The sequence below is a fragment of the Drosophila elegans genome, unplaced genomic scaffold (assembly GCF_018152505.1).
Source record: "Drosophila elegans isolate 14027-0461.03 unplaced genomic scaffold, ASM1815250v1 contig_183, whole genome shotgun sequence".
In the NCBI taxonomy this organism is placed as follows: domain Eukaryota; kingdom Metazoa; phylum Arthropoda; class Insecta; order Diptera; family Drosophilidae; genus Drosophila; species Drosophila elegans.
In genome coordinates this window covers 4,422,338-4,443,226 of record NW_024545550.1, presented here as the reverse complement: position 1 = coordinate 4,443,226, position 20,889 = coordinate 4,422,338, and the positions used below count along the sequence as shown (strand labels likewise).

Here is a 20,889-nt window from a genome sequence, read left to right as displayed (position 1 = left end):
TTGAACTGGCTGGTTAAAACGATTTTTAAATACGTTAAATAAAAGTATAAAAGCGGCGAAAGGCATACGGCATACGGCATACGGCATACGGCATAAGGCAAAAAGTTGTGGCAAAAGCAAAAAGTTGTTGACGAGGCCCAACAACACGCGGTGTTCCCAAGCGGTCCCCCATCTAAGTACTAACCGCGCCCGACGCTGCTTAATTTCGGTGATCGGACGAGAACCGATGTGTTCAGCGTGGTATGGTCGTTGGCGAAAGTCGCAGGGCTTAGCGTTGGCCTTATACTCTGATTTTCGGTCCTGCCCAGATGCAGATACAGCCATTTGTTTCTATTCACACCTAGCACAAGCCTTAGGAAAATAATGGAAACGCTTTTATTAGTAATAAAAACATTGGAAAGGTTTTGAACGTATCGCTGTGAAAAGCAGTGCAAGAAGTAATTTTGGAATAAGCGACAAAAGCTTGGACTGAGTTTTTATTTGAACTGGCTGGTTAAAACGATTTTTAAATACGTTAAATAAAAGTATAAAAGCGGCGAAAGGCATACGGCATACGGCATACGGCATAAGGCAAAAAGTTGTGGCAAAAGCAAAAAGTTGTTGACGAGGCCAACAACACGCGGTGTTCCCAAGCGGTCCCCCATCTAAGTACTAACCGCGCCCGACGCTGCTTAATTTCGGTGATCGGACGAGAACCGATGTGTTCAGCGTGGTATGGTCGTTGGCGAAAGACGCAGGGCTTAGCGTTGGCCTTATACTCTGATTTTCGGTCCTGCCCAGATGCAGATACAGCCATTTGTTTCTATTCACACCTAGCACAAGCCTTAGGAAAATAATGGAAACGCTTTTATTAATAATAAAAACATTGGAAAGGTTTTGAACGTATCGCTGTGAAAAGCAGTGCAAGAAGTAATTTTGGAATAAGCGAAAAAAGCTTGGACTGAGTTTTTATTTGAACTGGCTGGTTAAAACGACTTTTAAATACGTTAAATAAAAGTATAAAAGCGGCGAAAGGCATACGGCATACGGCATACGGCATAAGGCAAAAAGTTGTGGCAAAAGCAAAAAGTTGTTGACGAGGCCAACAACACGCGGTGTTCCCAAGCGGTCCCCCATCTAAGTACTAACCGCGCCCGACGCTGCTTAATTTCGGTGATCGGACGAGAACCGATGTGTTCAGCGTGGTATGGTCGTTGGCGAAAGTCGCAGGGCTTAGCGTTGGCCTTATACTCTGATTTTCGGTCCTGCCCAGATGCAGATACAGCCATTTGTTTCTATTCACACCTAGCACAAGCCTTAGGAAAATAATGGAAACGCTTTTATTAGTAATAAAAACATTGGAAAGGTTTTGAACGTATCGCTGTGAAAAGCAGTGCAAGAAGTAATTTTGGAATAAGCGACAAAAGCTTGGACTGAGTTTTTATTTGAACTGGCTGGTTAAAACGATTTTTAAATACGTTAAATAAAAGTATAAAAGCGGCGAAAGGCATACGGCATACGGCATAAGGCAAAAAGTTGTGGCAAAAGCAAAAAGTTGTTGACGAGGCCAACAACACGCGGTGTTCCCAAGCGGTCCCCCATCTAAGTACTAACCGCGCCCGACGCTGCTTAATTTCGGTGATCGGACGAGAACCGATGTGTTCAGCGTGGTATGGTCGTTGGCGAAAGTCGCAGAGCTTAGCGTTGGCCTTATACTCTGATTTTCGGTCCTGCCCAGATGCAGATACAGCCATTTGTTTCTATTCACACCTAGCACAAGCCTTAGGAAAATAATGGAAACGCTTTTATTAATAATAAAAACATTGGAAAGGTTTTGAACGTATCGCTGTGAAAAGCAGTGCAAGAAGTAATTTTGGAATAAGCGACAAAAGCTTGGACTGAGTTTTTATTTGAACTGGCTGGTTAAAACGATTTTTAAATACGTTAAATAAAAGTATAAAAGCGGCGAAAGGCATACGGCATACGGCATACGGCATACGGCATAAGGCAAAAAGTTGTGGCAAAAGCAAAAAGTTGTTGACGAGGCCAACAACACGCGGTGTTCCCAAGCGGTCCCCCATCTAAGTACTAACCGCGCCCGACGCTGCTTAATTTCGGTGATCGGACGAGAACCGATGTGTTCAGCGTGGTATGGTCGTTGGCGAAAGTCGCAGGGCTTAGCGTTGGCCTTATACTCTGATTTTCGGTCCTGCCCAGATGCAGATACAGCCATTTGTTTCTATTCACACCTAGCACAAGCCTTAGGAAAATAATGGAAACGCTTTTATTAATAATAAAAACATTGGAAAGGTTTTGAACGTATCGCTGTGAAAAGCAGTGCAAGAAGTAATTTTGGAATAAGCGACAAAAGCTTGGACTGAGTTTTTATTTGAACTGGCTGGTTAAAACGATTTTTAAATACGTTAAATAAAAGTATAAAAGCGGCGAAAGGCATACGGCATACGGCATAAGGCAAAAAGTTGTGGCAAAAGCAAAAAGTTGTTGACGAGGCCAACAACACGCGGTGTTCCCAAGCGGTCCCCCATCTAAGTACTAACCGCGCCCGACGCTGCTTAATTTCGGTGATCGGACGAGAACCGATGTGTTCAGCGTGGTATGGTCGTTGGCGAAAGTCGCAGAGCTTAGCGTTGGCCTTATACTCTGATTTTCGGTCCTGCCCAGATGCAGATACAGCCATTTGTTTCTATTCACACCTAGCACAAGCCTTAGGAAAATAATGGAAACGCTTTTATTAATAATAAAAACATTGGAAAGGTTTTGAACGTATCGCTGTGAAAAGCAGTGCAAGAAGTAATTTTGGAATAAGCGACAAAAGCTTGGACTGAGTTTTTATTTGAACTGGCTGGCCAAAACGCTTTTTTAATTTTTTTCAACTTAATTTTTGATGAAATCTTACAATTGCAATGCATCAGTTTTCACATGACTAGTTTGGCTTCACAATAGCATCAATTAAGCCAATTTAAAGTTGGCCATCGTAAAAATTCCAATGTCAGTGCAAACCTCATAAATCAGTCGAGTAGTTTCGCTCCCTTCGAAATTCTTGGAAAAAGGCGACGAACTATTCACGAGTCCCCACTCTGCCAGCAGCTAAATATTTCACTGGCTTACGTGTCTATTTCGGAAGGGGTAGCTCCAGATCCACAACCCTCCGTTTCAGCCCCCTCCCACCCCGAAGATGTCATGCAGGATGGGCGTGGTGGGGGCGGGTCAGTTGACGCTGTTGTTTTCATAAGTTGTTGCCATTGTTGTTGCCGCTGCTGCATTTGTTTTGGCATGTTTATTGCACTGTCAACGGCAATGCATGAAAAGTTTTAGTTAGCCAAGTTAAGTTGTTGCTGGTGACAAACCCTCTGCGTGCAGGACCCGTATTTGCTCCCCGGGAGTTATCCGGCTCTTCTCTGACCGTAACTGTTAATGTGTTTGAAGTCAAATTGTCGGCAGTCACGTGACCAGCAGCAGCAACTGTGACCTGCGACGGCAGAACAACTTTATCCATGATTAATCAGTTGCATTCAAATGTGTATGATATCCTGGGCAGGGCTGGTTCTCTGGTGACAACTGCAGTTCTCTGACTTTCGACTCCTCCTTTTCGCCAAGCTCGAGTGCTCATATCCGGCCAGCAGATGGGCAAACTGCTTATGATTAATTTAATGCATTTAAAATTTAACTACAACTTCATTTCGCGTTATGGCGCCGGGCAACAAATCGTCGTGCGTTAATTAATTTTAATAACCATCTTTATTCCCACCTAACAGCTGGCCAAGTCACGCGTGTGTGCTGCCCTAACTGTGCCATCGTAAATGTTTAATGGCAAAACACTTAGTTGGCCAAAGTGGAGTGCTTTGGTAGTGCAACAAACGTACACCAACGTATTTAAGTGAAAAAAGAATTATACTTGTAAATGGCTGCATAAATAAAAATGTTTCTATCAAATGGCTTCCACCTAATTCGTAGGAAATTAATTTTGTTGTGCCCCAATTTAGCTTTAAAGATAATAGTTATGAATGGAACACTTACTCATTTTGAATAGTTATAAATATAAACTCAATTATGGATTACTTCACTTTCTTTATAACGGGTAGGCGTGTCACTCAGTTCACTTTCAGAAAATATATATTCACAGAAGTCACTTCCTGCTTCACAGATATGTCTACGCATAATCGTAACATACGACCATTCTTTGGCTTCATTTTTTGCACCACCCATAAGGGTAAGGAGCGAGTGGGTTTTGCTTTCTTAAAGGGGGTTTTCCTTTGTGGCCCCGTTCCGAGAATCGCTTTCCCTTTGAATTCATTTCTTTTGTGGCGGTAGGGCAGCAGTGTATTGTAAATAATCATTACATGTGTGCAGCAAATTTTAATTTTTTCGCAAAACTGCAAAACCCAAAGAGGGTGGCTTACACACTTACCATACCGCACCATACAATATACTCGGGCTCCCAACGCATTTTCCCCTTGAGGGCCGAGGGTTGACACTGAGTGCACGACATTCATTGTGCTTAATGAACACTCGCATCCATTACGCTTGCATTATGTATGTAATGTCATAAATAATCAACAAAAAACGTGCGCAACGAAAACCATAAAAAATTTGCCAATATTGCTTAAAATACCGGCAACAGATGCCTGGAATTCGCTATGCCAATGCCATGTGGTTTTCTATTTTTGCCAAATCATATTCTGTGTTGCGGTCTAAAATATGATCTAGAAAGAAGACCATCGTGACTTTCAGCTACTACAAAATTAAAAATAGTCTACTTATTATTATTATTTATTATTATTTATCAAATAAATAAAATAAAATAAAGTTTTTCAAACGGCAAAGTCATGTTTTTGTGTTGGGAAATTACAATTGACTACAAAAGATTCGAAGTAGTCATCTTCTGTAGTTTAAATGTCAAAACATTTGAAAACATTTACGTATTTAGTTGGAGTTTAGTACTTCAACATGATCACTAAATGGTGAATAAAAAAGCACCCCTTCAGTATGTTTTGTTTATTTGAACAAATGTGAGCTACAGATGCCGCTGAAATATAAAAAATGGATATGTATCTCATATATCAGCGCATTCTTCCGTTTTATTTTTCAAAGGGGTAACGCTCTCATCAGAGAGATTTCAATCGAGTGGTTCACCAACAACCCTTTTCACGCTGTTAACCAACTATCTGTGACCCTCACTTTTGTCACCCTCCGAGGACTCAGATGGTCTGGCTCTTACTCTGGCATACCTGCCGCGCTCGTAACCCGCCATTAATACTCATTAGTAGCCGAGGTTCGACGTGTGCCTTTATCAGCCATTTAGCCACTTTGTGTAATCCCAGGGAGCACAACAACCGCAACAAAATGCGTGTTTATTTGGGTGTGGGTTCGGTCTTGGGTTGTTTTTATTTTTCTACTTTTTGTCTATACTCTTAATAATATTAAAAAATACACCCAGGGGGACAACGATTCGGTTTGTTTGTTTGGTTAGTTTCGCTGATGTCGGTGCTGGTGGTATTGGTGGTGGTGGTGGTGGTGGTGGTGGCTTGATGTATCTGACCGTTTGCTGGGGCAGACGCATAAATTTCCTTTGTCTAAACCCCCAAGACAATTAGAGGCACGGCAGGGAAATGTCAGGGGCGGGAGGTTTGGTTTGGTTTGGTGTGAGTCGGTATTTCAGAGGTTCGTTGGGTAAGAAGTGCAAAAATCGTTTTATATCCATTGAGAAAGACAATATAACAAAACACATACAATGCCAGTGACATGCGACGTTCCACAAGTGATAAATGATGTCGCCCGTTACTTGCATTGGCTTTTTGAGTAGCAGGCGTCTCTTCACTTTGAGGCACGTTTATTTGCGCTGTAAAATGGCTTAGCATTTGCCTCCATTCTTTTTCCACATCACCGTCTGACTTCCGTTTCCTTAGTTTTTTTTTTTTTTTTTTTTTGTGTGTGTGCCGGGCAAAATGAATTGCATGGCTTGTTTACTGTCATGTTAGCCAAACGAGTTGACAAGCGCAACGGCATTTGATTAGGCCCGAGAAAAGGCTTGCCATCTAATACTAGTGGGAGCTACGCAGCAGATTGAAGTAGCTGTAGGCCCCACGCATAATCTGCAAAGGGAATGGTTTAAAATCGATGAATCCAGGCATACCGTATCCTTACGTCTATGAAGGTCCTTAGATTCAGTTCGACCAGCAGGGCGCGCATGTTCATCGGCCGCTGGGCGTGCATCATCACAAAGAGCAGCGTCCGCTGCAAAGGGACATCGAAGTTATACCATCCACAGGAAAAGTAGGCAAAAGACAATTTATCGTTCTGAAAAGGATTCGAAGGTAAATCGAGTTGTCTAAGCGAAAAGGAAGTAAACAAAAATCGTCTGGCAGGGAGATAAATAAATAAAACGACGAAAGATAGGCATAGATTTAGTAAATTCATACGGTTTCATGCGATATGTGTAACTACCTCTTTTTTGTGCAATGCAATCAAGTCTTACATAAAAGTAACCGATTATACGAAAGAAGTCTTATCTATCTGTTACAAATAATGCATGAATGATTTAACAAAAATGGTTCTTAAAACTAAATATTTAAAAATATACTCACACATTCAACAATTAAAGTGGCATGCCAATGATACATCCACAGTATGGCAGCCATCACAAAAATATATATACCTATAAAGAAGTAATCCATCTTGCTGGAGATCTGAGAAACCATTTTTCATAATTGTTTTTAAAAAATAATTTTGTGAGGTTTTAACTTACGCCGAGTGCCAATGCATAAAAGAGAAAGCACATGGAAATCGAAAAGATAATAAAATCTAGCATGACGGGCACGCGGATCAGATGCTGTATCTCGTGAACTAAATTCCGAATCCTTATATGCTCCTCTACGAAATCCCTAAAGAGTTGCTTTCTCCAATGCGATAGCTCGGTTGGCGATAGACGATCTATTATCAATCTCGGATTCAATCGTGTTATCTAATTCGAGGAATATAAGAAATACCAATAATTGTAACTATCCTGAGGGGCCAAGGATACTTACATCCATCTCCTCCACCCGCTTGTTGAGTATCTGCAGCCTGAGGTTTACGTACTTCATGAGGCAAGTGATAAAGGTATGCCACATGGGGATGGCCGTCATTCCAAGAGACAGAGCGTACCAGGCTCCAATATAGCCCACTACGAAGTTGTCACACACCTCTTTCAAGGGAAACAGTTGGAACATCAGGATGGGCTGTTCTTCCCCTCGCTGCACCGCCGAACTGTTAAACACCGATTTCGGTAAAAACACAGTCCTATAGATGCAGTCCAAATATGCCATCGATCCCGCAATGAACGAGGGTCCACACAGAGTCAAGGTAATGTTTCGCGTATACACCTGTGTGGCGGCCAGGAGCTCCATCTCCCGATCGTCAGCTTCGGAAATAAGGTTCTGGATATCCGCGTGGGCCACTCGCAAAAGTCCAATTACTCCTGCGTATGTAAAAGTTTAGATTTAGAAGAGTCGGCTAATTTGTAAAGGGAAAACTCAGATTGAGATAAAGGCAAATGTCTTAAAATATGTTTTTTTCGTATGACTAAGCATCTATCGATTATATAATCCTAAAACATATTAGATCGGGAAAGTGGTTTAGAAACAAAAATTAAACAAAATCAATAAGATTTGCCTTCATTTATGTTTTTCAAAAAAGATGACACTTTCGACTTTAGAGGTCGCCGCACGATTAAATTGATGGCCAATTGCTAGCGGCATATTTATTTTAAAATTGGGTAAAAGAGTAATGGGTTATATAGTTTTATTTAAGTTTTAGTTTTTAAACTTACTATCCCTTTGCACGATGGCATTCAGAGTGGCAATGGACATCGCAAAGTACTGGACAGCGGTGGCCCAGCTTGTGGCACCATCGTTAAGGTTTTCGTAGCCCCGAAAAACCCGGGCGAGCATCAGAGCGCAGCACATCCAGAGCGAAACCGTGAAAAATATGCAACGGACGAGGCTAAACCAAGGCCTCTTCTGGTCCGTGGATGCCACATACCCGTACAATCGAAAGCCACAAAGGTGGTTTCTAAAGATCGGATCGTCGAAGGTCTCCGGCGCGAGCAGTAGATCCTTAACTCTGAACATTATGACTGTTTGACTAGCAGCACTTTCGAGGGTCTTTTATAGGGCCATAGAGTCAGGTGTTTTGGTGCTAAGTGGGATAATTATCAAGGGTTCCGGACGAGTGCCAATAATTGTCAAACAATTGTCACTGTTTACTGATTTACCGACAGGTGCTGCAGTTCTGCATAGACGATTTGGCAGGGTGCAAAGTGTTTGCCCTCCGGCAGATGGCCTTCAAATATTGTTGGCAATGTTGGCAAGTTTAAATTTGATTTGCATGTTACGCTCTCCGGCATCCAAAACTTTGTCCACATCCAGGAGCTGTAATGTCAAACGTAATGTTTAGGCAGCGTTGCATGCGGGTGAAATTGTACTATAGTGAAATGGAACTTTTTCCCAACTTGTCCTGCTCACTTTCCGACAGTGTCCTTTTCCGGCAGCCAGGCCAGATGGTAATCAGGTAATGGAAAACGAATAAATGGGGTACTGAGAGCCATTCCTCCAGGCTTTAATAAAATTAATTTTTGATCTCTGTTCGTCGGATCGAATTCCAGAAAGGAGCAAAACCCCAGGCAGCCAGGTGAACCAAATGAGGTCCGGGGTCAATCAAGTGGTCAGATTGCGTTGCCAACTATAGACTATCGACCCACGCAACCGCACATGGGGGCCAAAGGTCCTTCCGGCAAGGGCATTCAAGGAAATCAAATGCGAGGACCCGAGGCGGGAGTCGGAAATCGGAGAATCTCGATTCGTTTTTGCATGTGACAATCATATGCAGGAGCTGAGTAATTCGCCAATATATACATGGGGGCATTGGGGCATGGGGGCATGGGCATCATCGGATGTTGTATCTGTGGAGCGGAGCGTGTGTGGCACGAGTGTGTCGTCTATTTCACAATTTGCATTTAATATCCGTGTGTGAATAATTTACAAATGCAATAAACGTAAATGCGTTGGAGGGAACGCACTCAGACATGACTGGGTGCGAACCGAACCCAGTCCAGCACCGAATCCGGCATGGAAGTGCTTCACAAGCTCCAAGCTGCAAGCTTCAAGCTTTGGGAAAATGTCAGGCAATGGAGATGGAGCTGGAGGGGTTTTTGGGTGGAAAACTCACAGCACGCATATTTGTATGTTGCATGTTTGCAACTGTCTCTCTGATGTTTGTGTTTGCAAATGTGTAAATGCATTCGCAGCTCTCCGTATTTGTCTGTCTGCTGGCGTGAAATTTGCTGTAAGCAATAAGCCTGTGAGGATATTGAAAGTCACTCGTTTCTGGTATTTACTTATGCGTTTGTTTCATGCTCGGTTACCAAAGTGCAAGAGGAAGAGGAAGGATTCGGAGGAGTATCTGTCTGTATTGGCTTGGTTTGGCATTACTTGGCTTGGCGCTTTTCACGCCACATTTGCCGGGGCAGAGTAATCGGATATTAGCTCGCCTTGCTTATTGTTATGGCATATTTATTGGCAGTCGGAATTGCACACGATGCTGCGTTCAGTTTTGTGGTTAACTTGCAGCTTTAACTGCCCCATAACTAAAAGGGAATCCCCATCAGGAGTTCGTGTGGTCTGACTCCATCTCCACTGACATCTTTGTGGGTTTTGTGGCTTCCGTTTCGAAATGGTATTTCCATATTTACTACGATTGCGGTTCATTTACAAGGCTAAAAGGTCAGCTCGGAAGCGGTGGCAAATTGTCATTTAACCCTTCCTTATTGATAACTTGTAATAGGGCAGTTGTTTTTAATTTAGCACGTTTTGAGCCTCCTTTTATTGGTATCTACTGTACACATGTTTTACAATGGCTTTCGCTTCCCAGGATTTAAAGAGTATAATACATCATCGAAATTATATTGCTTTGCCATTAAGTTCGCAGCAAATCTTTCAAACTTTGGTGAAGAACTTCAAACTATGCAACTTTGCCGCTTGTTGTTGGCCATGAAATATAGCCATATTTAACCTTAAATAAAGTCTTTCAAAACTCCATAGATTTAAAGAACGGGCGGAGTTTACTTGGGCGTTGGGCGCCAACGAGCCACTAAATTGTTTACACGCAATTTCATCAAAACAATAAATCATGCAGTTGAATCGGCACAACAAAGGCGGCGACAACGACGACGTCCGCTTTCCCGCTTTTCCGCTTTCCTTCCAGACGACGTGACGTCAAGTTGACATTTGGTGAAAATCAAATCAAAAGCATTTTTCCGCACAACGGAAGTGGCGCAAGTAGCAAGTCAAACTTGGCAAACACACATTTATAACTGGGGGGTTAAAGTGGGACCGCGACCCACAAGCATAGAAATCCTTAACATGCTCCATTGTACACACAAAGGTCCTATATGGAGCATAAGTATATATTTGCGCTGACTGCCTGACGGCCAGGTCATCAATCGTGCGGCTGAAAGAAGAGGGAGCAGCCCAGGCAGCTTCACTTGCGCCATTTTATTTAATTTATAAGTATAACATTTAATATTAATTATACGCCACGTAAGCTCATTGCGCACGCCGCTGAAAAGCCAGGCCCTTAAATATGTACGAATGGGTGTGCGATGTGTGTGTGTTCTGTGTGTGTGTGGCTGAGGGGCCACAGTTTTTTATTTCGCTCATTAACTATGCATGTTTGTTGGCACTGCAATGGCCACAATGGTCAACATCGGTGGGCGACCAAAAGGGGCATGGCAATGGACGAAAGGGCTGGAGCTCAAACAGGAACAGCGGAAAATTCTCATTTCAACCCTTTTCTACTTTTTCCTTGGCAATGCGCAAGAAAAAGCAAAAACAAGCGTGAGATTGCAGTATATTTGGGTGATAGGTTGAAAGCGGTACACCCTTTGTTGGAGTTTCCTTTGTTATTTGCAATATTTGACGAGATTTTTTGGGAAATACATATACAATGCACAAAACTGTGAAAGGAAAAGAAATTTCTACCATTTCTTAACCTTATTTAACCTTTAAGTTATCTGGTACGATACAAGTTATTGTAAAACTAAAATTTTTTCTTTTTAATAACTGAAAAGTGGAAAAACTTTGATATTATACTGTCTATATACTTATACATCCACTCTAATGTATTGCTTCGATCTTTAGTTGCACCTGTGTTCAAACTAAAAGAATTTTAATGAAGCCTTGGGACCCACTATCAGATATAGAGCATTCCCACAAATGAGAGAGCGAGCGCGAAGCGTCCAAGTAAAAGTCCATAATGTTTAAATTGTGGTTCTCTACAAAAGCGAAAAATCAGCACAGAGAGTTTTTATTTGCATTAAGAAATTATAATTATGGCAGCTGCTGCCCCTCCTCCACCCACTTGTCCCCTCGCCTATACCAGCGTGTTCCCACCGCTTTTGGGGTTACTTTTGCCCTTTGCCGTAGTTTGTTGGCTTGTGTCTGACGGGTCTGCTGGTGCCTGGTTGCCTGTTTCCCAGTTTCCCTGTTTCCCTGGCTCTTCGGGTTCTTCTGGTTCTCCGAACACCCTGGCTGCGTGGGGTGCACACTTTTTTAATTGAAAAGTGCAAAATAATGTTAAAGAAAAGTAAAAAGTAGTCGTGGCACAAAGTATACGCCAAGTATCCCGACCCCGTTCTTGCCCCTGCCCCATCCCCATCCCCGTCCCCAGCCATTTGGAATCCCGAGAGGCACGCCATCGTTTGTTTGTACTTGTGTCGGTAGCGAGCATTGTGAGCGAATGAATGCAGTTTGTGCTGCCTCAGTTTTTATCCTTTTTATTTCATTTTGCCCCCGGGCTCGGAATGCGGGGGGGCTGGTTTGCGTGTCCCGCTTCGAGGAGCGTTTCGAGGCATAAATTGCGGCCAGAAGCGAGCGTGAGGATAGCTTGTTTCTTCCCGGTAGCTAAAAAATACTTGGGGGTTTATATTGCGAAAGTTTGGCGTACCTCCGCTAAGGGTGGATTAATCCTAAGGATACAGTGGTCAGCAGCGAAATCTTACAAGTTTCAATCAGAAAGTCAGTTTGCTGGTTTTAATGAAAAGCTGAAAAAATTTTAGATTTTAGCCCTATTTTACCGACAAGTACGATAAAACAGGTCCTAAAGTAAAAATTTGACTGTTTAAATGTACATTTTAAGTTTAATTTAATTTTTTGAAATAAATAAAATGCCTGGACCAACATTTTAATATTGCATTACGTAGATAAATGAATATTTGCTACTTTTATATACCATTTCTTATGATCCTTTTATTATGCCGACTATATTAATGGCTTGGAAAAATTCATAGCTAAAAGCTCAAGAACTCGTAGTTTAGTTTACAGAGTAACAGACGGACTCGATTTCGAAAGCAGAATATCCATTTAAATAAATTAGTTCACCCAAATCACTGGCCATTGAAGTGCAAGTGCAACCATTGATGGGCAATCTTGAGATATTTCCTGTGGGTAATCAGCTTATATAATAAGTTGCCTTTACACACTCTGTCAGTTATCTAATTTACAGCGGCGGGGAATCAACACTTTGTAAAGCTGCCATAACAAGCGTTAAGTGGATGAAAGCCAGCTTCCATTTATCGGTAATTGCGTCGCTCGCTGCGATTGTCGGGGCGTTCCATCGAAATGCATACAATTTGCGCTACTTATGCTAAAATCGCAGCTGCATTCCAGCAGCCCAGCAGCCATGGAGTCATGGAGTTTTGGAGCCATCATCGAGCACCTGGCTTGCTTCGAACCCAGTGCCCAGAGAAGAGTTTGCCATCTTCAATCGGCGGCAAAGGCCCAATGAAGCATGTAATTCGCCCAGCACTAGAGCGCTACAAGTAATTCCAAATTGATGGCGCGAAAATTACGACAAGCGCTTTGAGCCACAGTTAAGAAGCCAGCCAGCGCGAAGAACCGTTAGAAGGCTAAAGCTAAAGCCAGATCTAGCTCGAGCTCCAGCTCCAGATACAGTCAACTGTGAAATGCAACTTACTGGCGAAATTGTAGCATGCTGCATTTTATTTCAGGCCCCGCGGAGTTAATTGTGTGCGCCATCGACGACGGGCGAGATTGGCGTAATGGGCGCCAAGGTGTGTGAGTGTGAGTGTGTGTGTGTGTGAGTGTGTTTGTGTGTGGCGCTTGCTAGACGGTTTAGTTCGCAAATTGGCCTACAAACTTGTCACCATTTATCTCACTCAGTGTCAGCGGCATTTTGAGAAGGCGGCCACGAAGAACCCATATCCGCATATAAGCAAACTTATTTGCAAAACTTTGCCAGTCTTCGCTGCCATAAAATGCGTGTCGAGAACACAGAATGACACTTAAGCGGTACGAGTCCTGAGCCCCTGTAAATATCGAATATATGCCGGGGCAAACACTCGCCGGCACACTCAATCAGGTATCATTTAGGAGGCAACCATCAATCTTGGCATCATCCTCCCTTTCCCATTCCGAATCCGAATCCGACTTTATCTCGAGTGACATGCAGACGAACGCATAGATACTCGCTGGCGGCGCAGGCAAATGTATTCGGCAATGTTTGCCATTGTTTGGCCAACAATAACAATCGATGTCACCAGCAGGAGCATCACAAGCAGCCCCAAAAGAGCCCAAAAAACTAAACCGAAAGCGGGAACACTTGAGAGAAATCTCCCTTAAGTAATGCATACTTTTGGGCGCCAGTGGAAATCGCTATAGCAACACCATCATCTCACCGCTCATAATGAAAATGATGATGACGAAATGGCATGGCGGTTGACTGTCTAAAGAAAAATGAAAGTGTTGTATACACACTTTTGGAATAAGGTGTGATGTTCGACATGGCCATCAATCTGTCAGTTGCACTCACTTTTTTCCCCCGGGTTTCGTTGAGAGAAGTAAAATCGTTTCCCACTATAAAGTTTAAACTCCAGAAAAAATGTATAATTCAATGCAAACAAAAAAATACTATATGATAAAATGATAGACGTGACTAAATTATTAATCATATTTGCCAATGATAAAACTAAATCTGCAGTTATTTTGAAAATAATGCATTTTTGAATGATATACTTAGCATTTAAAACTTAAGTCTTCTGACATAAAGTGTTCTATTTATGATTAATAAATTTATTATTTTTAAATTTATTTTAAAGTATTTATTTGTAAATGTAAATGCTCACATATCCAGTTGATTGGTTGACTTTAATATTATATTTACTTCTCATTTACGAGACCCCCTTTAAAAAGTTTTTAAGCCCAGAGCATTGACACTGACTCTGGACATTTTGCATGGGTCACGCCCATGGAAACGTGCAGGACCTCCAGAAATTTGTGTGCGCTAAGCTCCCACAAGCATTCGAATTAACCCTTTGAGGTCGGTGGGCATTGACATTGCACAGCTAGGGGCTGGCACACCATCAACGCCATCCTTTCGGTTCGGCACGCGCTTTTGTGCGAAAATATGCAATTGAAATGTTAAATAAATAAAGGCGTAAATACTTGAAGGGTAAGCCAACAGAGCAACAAGAAGTGTGCACATTCAAGCGCTGTTGGATCCGGCAGATACACAAAAGTGCAAATACATAAGGGGAGTACACAGCCCGTTATGCATTCCATAACTTTGCAGTCGTCGGCAGACGTTGACGTTGAAACGAATGAATGAAAATATGCAGGCAACGTGATTCCGCCACAGCTAACGGGCCACCCACTCCCAATTGCCACTCCCACTTTCACCGCCCAGCAACCCATCAACCCACCGCCCACTACCCCATTTTGAATCCTCGACCTCGACGGCAACGCCATATTGTTTGCGCACCATTGGGAAACGTTACCGTTAGCCATCGCCATTGCCATCGCCATCAGCATCCGTTACCTTCTTCACAGTTACCTGTTACACCTTAAGAATCGTAACTCCAATTTTGAAAAAACATTTTTGGAAACACGCCTAAATTCAAAGGATCCGCCGGATAAGACTTTAATGTTCGAACAAACATAACTTCACGTTAAAACAAATAAATTTTGTTAATAAAAATAAATATGTAAATAAAACTTCGTCTAATTTAGCAATCTTCAATAAAAGGTAAAATATGCAAGGTAAATCTATGATTCTTCATAATATTATAATTGAAATTTTAGAATTTCCAATAAAAGAAGGTAATTTTCTTAAAAATCCCCTTTAGATTATTTCACTTGTCTTATCCATTTAGCTCCAGAAAATACTTGTAAGTTGATTAAAAAAGCCTTAAATATTAATGAAATTATGCTTCCTTTTAATAACATTTATATAATAGGTTTTTAGTGGTCTTCAGGCTTTACCCACAGAAACAAACAACTTGATAATTATGAAATTTAAATAGAGCTAATAAAAAATAAAGTAAATAATTGTTCATGCCTTCAAGGGACTTCTTTACCCTGTGAAAGCAAAGATTATTTGAAAATAAAGTTGTTCACAACTTCATGGATAATTTCTTGAAGTGTATCTGTTACCTGCTCGGGAAGACCGGCAACAGCAAAAGCAACAGCACAGCAAAAGCGATGGTAACGGCAACATTCGTTTGCTGGTATTTTCTGTCGAGTTCAGCGTAAATTCATTCATTCCACTTGAATTTACAATTATGCGAAACTGTTGTTGAATGGGTTTTGACTTGGCTGATGCCGAGCTGGGATTGGATTGGACCGAAGTGGTGTTGGGTTTTCTCGGTTTATGCATATTTCCTGCTCTTGCCATTGACAGCGGCATCAGCAACTTGGCTGTTTAGCTTTTAATAAACTGCGGTTGGGCGGGCGACGTTGTCGTTGTCGGCGTCGGAAGGTGAAGTCGATGCGAAATCTGAATGTAAAGCGGCGCTCTGAAAATTGTCAACAGCAGCGGCAAGGTAGCTAGTGAAATGCGTGTTGCCGTGGCAACGTCTAACCCAGGGATCGTGCTCACTCAAATCCTTCTGGAATGTAATTAAGCTCATGGCTTTGGGTGTGAAACTGACGGTTCCATGGTGGGAGCTGTACACTCTCAAAAAAAAAATGTATATATTACTTTTATTTTACAACTTTATACTGCATTTTACATTGTAGACAAAAGAGACAAACTTAAGTTTACAAAGTTTTATTTTTTAAACATCGCCTAATCAAACAACTTATATTCTTTTCATATGTTTAACCCAACAACATATAGTTAAGCCAAATAAATCATAAAATAAAAATTACATTTCTCTTGTTGAAAGAAAATACTAAGTTGGGGATCTATTAAAACCCAGTAAGAAGTCAATTATAAATATTTTATGTGATGAAAAGAATCTGCGCTTATTTTCCAGATATCTTCTTATCCAGATAAGTTTTCGATAGGTTTCAAGAGCTCTTATCCCTTTCGCAAAGTTACTTTTTAGCAACAACTTTTTCCGGCCTAGGCCAAAATCCGGCAATGGCGGATGCAAACTTTTGCCATCCTGCACTTTCGGCTGGCAGCCAGTGCAATTCAATGTCATACCCTTGAAAAAAAGGGGTGCATAGAAGGCAAAGCGAAGGAAACCCGGTGGCCATAAAAAATCGGCTGGCTAAAATTCTGTTATTGAAAGTTCATCGATGAATGTGAAAGGAAAACATCCAGCTCCTTGCCTCCTGCGGCAGATGCCCTCGCTTGTTGGCTCCTGCTTGGCTTGCGGCGGCTTACAGCCCATTTCCTACTGCCTTTTCAACATGTTCGGCTCCTTTTTGTGCCCAAGGTCTACTAATTTCCTCGGCCATTCCTAACAGTCCAGACATCGTCCACGTCGTATCCTGTAGCCTGCTGCTTAGCCAACATTTGTATGTGGCCGATGCGTCGGCCGGTTGTTTGCATTTTATTTGTATTTCATTTTCAATTGACTGGCAGGCGAAGAGCCCGGAATTTCCTACCTGGAAACCCGGCCGGCCTTTGTGCAGTTCAGCCATTCATCAGAGTTATTTACTTTTTAACGAGTTGATTTCATTCAATTTGTTTGCCCAGGTTTCAGTGGCTATTACCGGAGCTGTCCGGTTTTCATCGTGAACCATGTACCGTGCTCCCTGCTCCGGACTTTCCTTTAAGCTGCAACTGAGCTCCGTTAAAGTCACCCACCCAGCTCCAACCCAGCATCCAGCAAAGCTCCCAATCTGGAGATTTTCCGATACCATCGAACTCCTCGCGTTGCGCAATTTTCGGGCTCTTGTTTTTCTTTTGTCCCTTTTCGCTTGCTGCGAGTGCTCCGTCAACTTTTCGGTGCCTTCGGCGCTATTCGGTTTCAATAAATATTTTCACAATGAAGAAATTAAAAATTCCTCGGAATACAATATGTAGAGCCAAAGCCTGCCCCCAAAATCGCTGAGAATCGGGCCACAGCGCTTCCAGCCCGCAGCGTCTATTTATATATGAAAACTTAGTTTGTCTTCGATAACAACAACAACATGGAGTTGGGCCATCGCAAAGAGTGTCCCGACCCTGACAATTCGATTGAAATTGTTGCCGGCGGCTATGATTTTATGAGTGGCTCTGTTTGCCTTTTCGCCAAAGCGGTTCGAAATAATTAAATTGCTGGCATTTCACAGATGCTTGCGAGAATATTTCCCAAATTAGCCACCGAAATGGCTATCGGGGTCAAAATGAAAGAAGACCATGTTTAAGCACTTTTGAAATAAAAAAGTTACTTTAGAGCTCAGACTAATCTATCTTAACTATCATTAATGCTGCATATAGCACATCTACAGGATCTAAAATTTGAATTGCAAATATGTTAGACTTTTTTAAAGATGTTTAATGCACCTTTGTACCATTTAATTTTAAAAAGTCTTATATCCAGTTCTGACCTTATATAAATACAAATTAAAGGCAATCCACGAAAGACTTCCAATATTTGGAGTCCACACAAATATTTTATAGTTGCACTTCTTTTAAGAATTAGTTTCCGATCAACCCACCGCCCACAGCCCCATTTTGAATCCTCGACCTCGACGGCAACGCCATATTGTTTGCGCGCCATTGGGAAACGTTACCGTTAGCCATCGCCATTGCCATCGCCATCAGCATCCGTTACCTTCTTCACAGTTACCTGTTACACCTTAAGAATCGTAGCTCCAATTTTGAAAAACATTTTTGGAAACACGCCTAAATTCAAAGGATCCGCCGGATAAGACTTTAATGTTCGAACAAACATAACTTCACGTTAAAACAAATAAATTTTGTTAATAAAAATAAATAAGTAAATAAAACTTCGTCTAATTTAGCAATCTTCAATAAAATGTAAAATATGCAAGGTTAATCTATGATTCTTCATAATATTATAATTACAATTTTGGAATTTCAAACTTTGTACCATTTAATTTTAAAAAGTCTGATATCCAGTTCTGACCTTATATAAATACAAATTAAAGGCAATCCACGAAAGACTTCCAATATTTGGAGTCCACACAAATATTTTATAGTTGCACTTCTTTTAAGAATTAGTTTCCGAATAGATATTTCTAGTAATGATAGAAGCCTTGCAAATTGGCACATTTCTTGAATTTATAATTCTGCTCCATATCTGCTGCTTGCCTTTATTGTTCTTAGATTTGTCTACCGATTGGTAGGACTATTGGCCGCCCTGGAAGCAAGCCAATATCTTGAACGCTGAGTCGCATGCATTTTCCCCCTTGACGTTGCTGCACCTTTCCAGGTTTTTCTCGATCTCAGCCTTTTGGTTGGTGCTGGCATAGTGGGCTTTGATCTTGTCGGTTAGGAGTTTGCCCGTGGAGTCCATGAAGCCGCTCTTGACCAATATACATTGGGTGGAGCACTTGACGTTGTCCTTCGCATCAGCGGGTTTTACTTTTCCCGATTGTAGGTCCGCCAGATCCTGTTCAGTGACTCCGTTCTCCTTCAAGCATTCACCAACCATATCCCCAGACGTCTGGGGATCCATAGTGGCATTCTGCGTGGGTAGAGGTTTATCCATTTTAGTGACTTACAAATTATAGCAAGTCCTAAGTCCTAACTCACCGACAGAATGCCTGTAAGGCAGCAGCTGAGCAGCAGAGTCAATGCCAGAGTAGCCCTCATTTTGCTTCGGTTTTTTGTTCACTAATCGCTCGCTAAAACTACATCGGTTTTTATAGTTCGAGCAGCACTTTGCGTGACTTTTGCATTTTGTCAATTCTTTTTGTCCCGCATATTGATTATCACAAACTTAGCAGAGACACATCGGTCACGCTGACTGACTAATTCCAAAAGTTAAAGCCAAGGTCGGCAACCTGTGGGTCGGGCTAATTACTGATTTGCAGGTCGTAAGCTTTCTTTATTGCTTAGGAAGTCGCTTGATGACGAAAAACTACTCTGAATATTAAGCAATGAATTCTCAGAAAGCTTTCAATGAACGCGAAGAGCTCAGGAAAACATTACAAATTTGTAGGAAATTGTTATAAACTGTTAAAAACAAATTACGATTTAAGTTATTTCCATAAGCTGATTTTTATGTATAATAATATACAAATATAAATTTAATAGTTTTTTAAAGTTTATTATTTTAGCTAGGCCTCGAGCAATAAACATTTATTAAAAAAATATTTGGTGACCATTTTTTTTTAATTATTAAATCATTTTTCAAATTAATTGATGAACAGATAGAAAATAAGATTAAAGGCCCTCTCAACACCTACTTTATTTTGCATAATTGTATTACTTTGATATTTTTCGGGATAATAAAATTTAAAAATACATATTTTTAATTACTTGGCAGAGCAGCAGAATGTCAGGCTGAAACAATCGCGTTTATTTATTGTATAATTACTGTTGCTATCTTCTTAATTATGCATAATTTGTTGTTCATTTTCGGATGAATATTATCGGAATGCATTTGTTTAAAATGTGACATAGCTATTAACGGATGAGTCTACTGAATAGTTTGCACCTTAATCCATAAAAATTTGTGATGAAATTGCGTTGATTAATTTGCACTTTCAACTGAGTGCACATTTTAATTGGAAAGAAGTTCACTGTACCAATGACGATTACATAATTCGGATATTTTGTAATTGCATTTGTATGGAATTACGGTAATTGGCTTTTTTGTGCAAGTGCTGCGGCTAATATTTTTATAATTCCGCTTAGTATGAATATTATTATGAATGTATAATATAGTTCAAATTATTTTTATGTGGTGCGCACATTTTCATTTAGTTTAATGCGATTTCAAACGCTAATTGAAATCCTTTTAGAGTAATTGCAAAAAATGTAATGGCCCTAAACGGGCTGGCAGAAAAGCGGAGGGCAAGGAGAAGCCATCTCATAGTGGTAATTAGAAAAACAAACTAATTTAGTAAATTACTATTTAGTGGCCCCTTTCGCATGGGCCAGCTGGCCACAGCTTCTACAGCCCACAAAGGTCATTTTCGGGCTTTGAAGTTGCGGGCTTTGAAATGCGCCAAAGGACATTCGAATAAATGGCATCCTTTGACTGTTTGTGTGTGTGTGTATTGTCGGTCGCTGTGTGTGTGTGTATCTGTGTGTATCCGTGTGTACACATTGCAATCGCTGTCGAAACATCAAAGCTATGCGAGTTTTCCAGTTGACTTCATCAGTAGATTGTGTGAAGTATGCCAAAAATGTGTTGGGAACGCTCGAACCGTTTTTCCATTTTACTCCGCCCGAGCGAGTAGTTGGCCAACCCGCCTTAAAGTTGCTCTTTAAGCCCGGTCGGAATGTCGGGCAAGTTATCCGGCACTCTCCGTCGGGCACGTGCAGCCAAACCGGAAGGAACACGCGCCCAAGTCCGGACTTTGAATTGCTAACGCGATTGCCCCCCCCCGATGGAATCCAGTGCGCATGGTAAAACAATATTGGCCAAGCTTTTAAAACACATTTTACATCTACTTTAGTGTAATTGACGCGTGGCCTTTGTGATATCGC

The 20,889-nt window shown here is 41.5% G+C and overlaps 2 protein-coding genes and 6 non-coding genes across 11 annotated transcripts in view; all 8 read right to left on the bottom strand.

The window, feature by feature from the left end:
* Positions 1-135: 135 nt before the first annotated feature.
* On the bottom strand, positions 136-254 carry LOC121466917. The gene has a single exon (XR_005977079.1). It is a non-coding gene; the product is annotated as a 5S ribosomal RNA (ribosomal RNA).
* Positions 255-607: 353 nt separating this feature from the next.
* On the bottom strand, positions 608-726 carry LOC121466998. The gene has a single exon (XR_005977160.1). It is a non-coding gene; the product is annotated as a 5S ribosomal RNA (ribosomal RNA).
* Positions 727-1,079: 353 nt separating this feature from the next.
* LOC121466987 lies at positions 1,080-1,198 on the bottom strand. The gene has a single exon (XR_005977149.1). It is a non-coding gene; the product is annotated as a 5S ribosomal RNA (ribosomal RNA).
* A 346-nt stretch (positions 1,199-1,544) lies between these two features.
* Positions 1,545-1,663, bottom strand: LOC121466976. The gene has a single exon (XR_005977138.1). It is a non-coding gene; the product is annotated as a 5S ribosomal RNA (ribosomal RNA).
* Positions 1,664-2,023: 360 nt separating this feature from the next.
* On the bottom strand, positions 2,024-2,142 carry LOC121466965. The gene has a single exon (XR_005977127.1). It is a non-coding gene; the product is annotated as a 5S ribosomal RNA (ribosomal RNA).
* Positions 2,143-2,488: 346 nt separating this feature from the next.
* On the bottom strand, positions 2,489-2,607 carry LOC121466881. The gene has a single exon (XR_005977043.1). It is a non-coding gene; the product is annotated as a 5S ribosomal RNA (ribosomal RNA).
* A 3,321-nt stretch (positions 2,608-5,928) lies between these two features.
* LOC108144999 (odorant receptor 56a) overlaps positions 5,929-20,889 on the bottom strand; it is an 85,855-nt gene continuing 70,894 nt past the window's right edge. For 2 of the 4 annotated variants that reach the window (XM_041707245.1, XM_041707244.1), the window contains exons 2-6: positions 7,026-7,456; positions 6,746-6,961; positions 6,585-6,686; positions 6,145-6,297; positions 5,929-6,092 (exon numbers count right to left, since the gene is read on the bottom strand). In XM_041707245.1, the coding sequence (XP_041563179.1) occupies positions 6,042-6,092; positions 6,145-6,297; positions 6,585-6,686; positions 6,746-6,961; positions 7,026-7,385 (882 nt within the window). In that variant the 5' untranslated portion in view covers positions 7,386-7,456 and the 3' untranslated portion in view covers positions 5,929-6,041. Of the gene's footprint in view, positions 6,093-6,144; positions 6,298-6,584; positions 6,687-6,745; positions 6,962-7,025; positions 7,457-7,807; positions 8,121-20,889 lie in introns of those variants that run through there. The other 2 variants (XM_017270161.2, XM_041707243.1) reach the window with 2 other exon arrangements.
* On the bottom strand, positions 18,117-19,097 carry LOC108145001 (general odorant-binding protein 56h). Its single transcript, XM_017270163.2, has 2 exons — positions 18,985-19,097; positions 18,117-18,916 (listed from the first exon to the last, which is right to left on the bottom strand). The coding sequence occupies exons 1-2, from the start codon at positions 19,042-19,044 to the stop codon at positions 18,578-18,580; spliced, it is 399 nt and encodes a 132-aa protein (XP_017125652.1). The 5' UTR covers positions 19,045-19,097; the 3' UTR covers positions 18,117-18,577.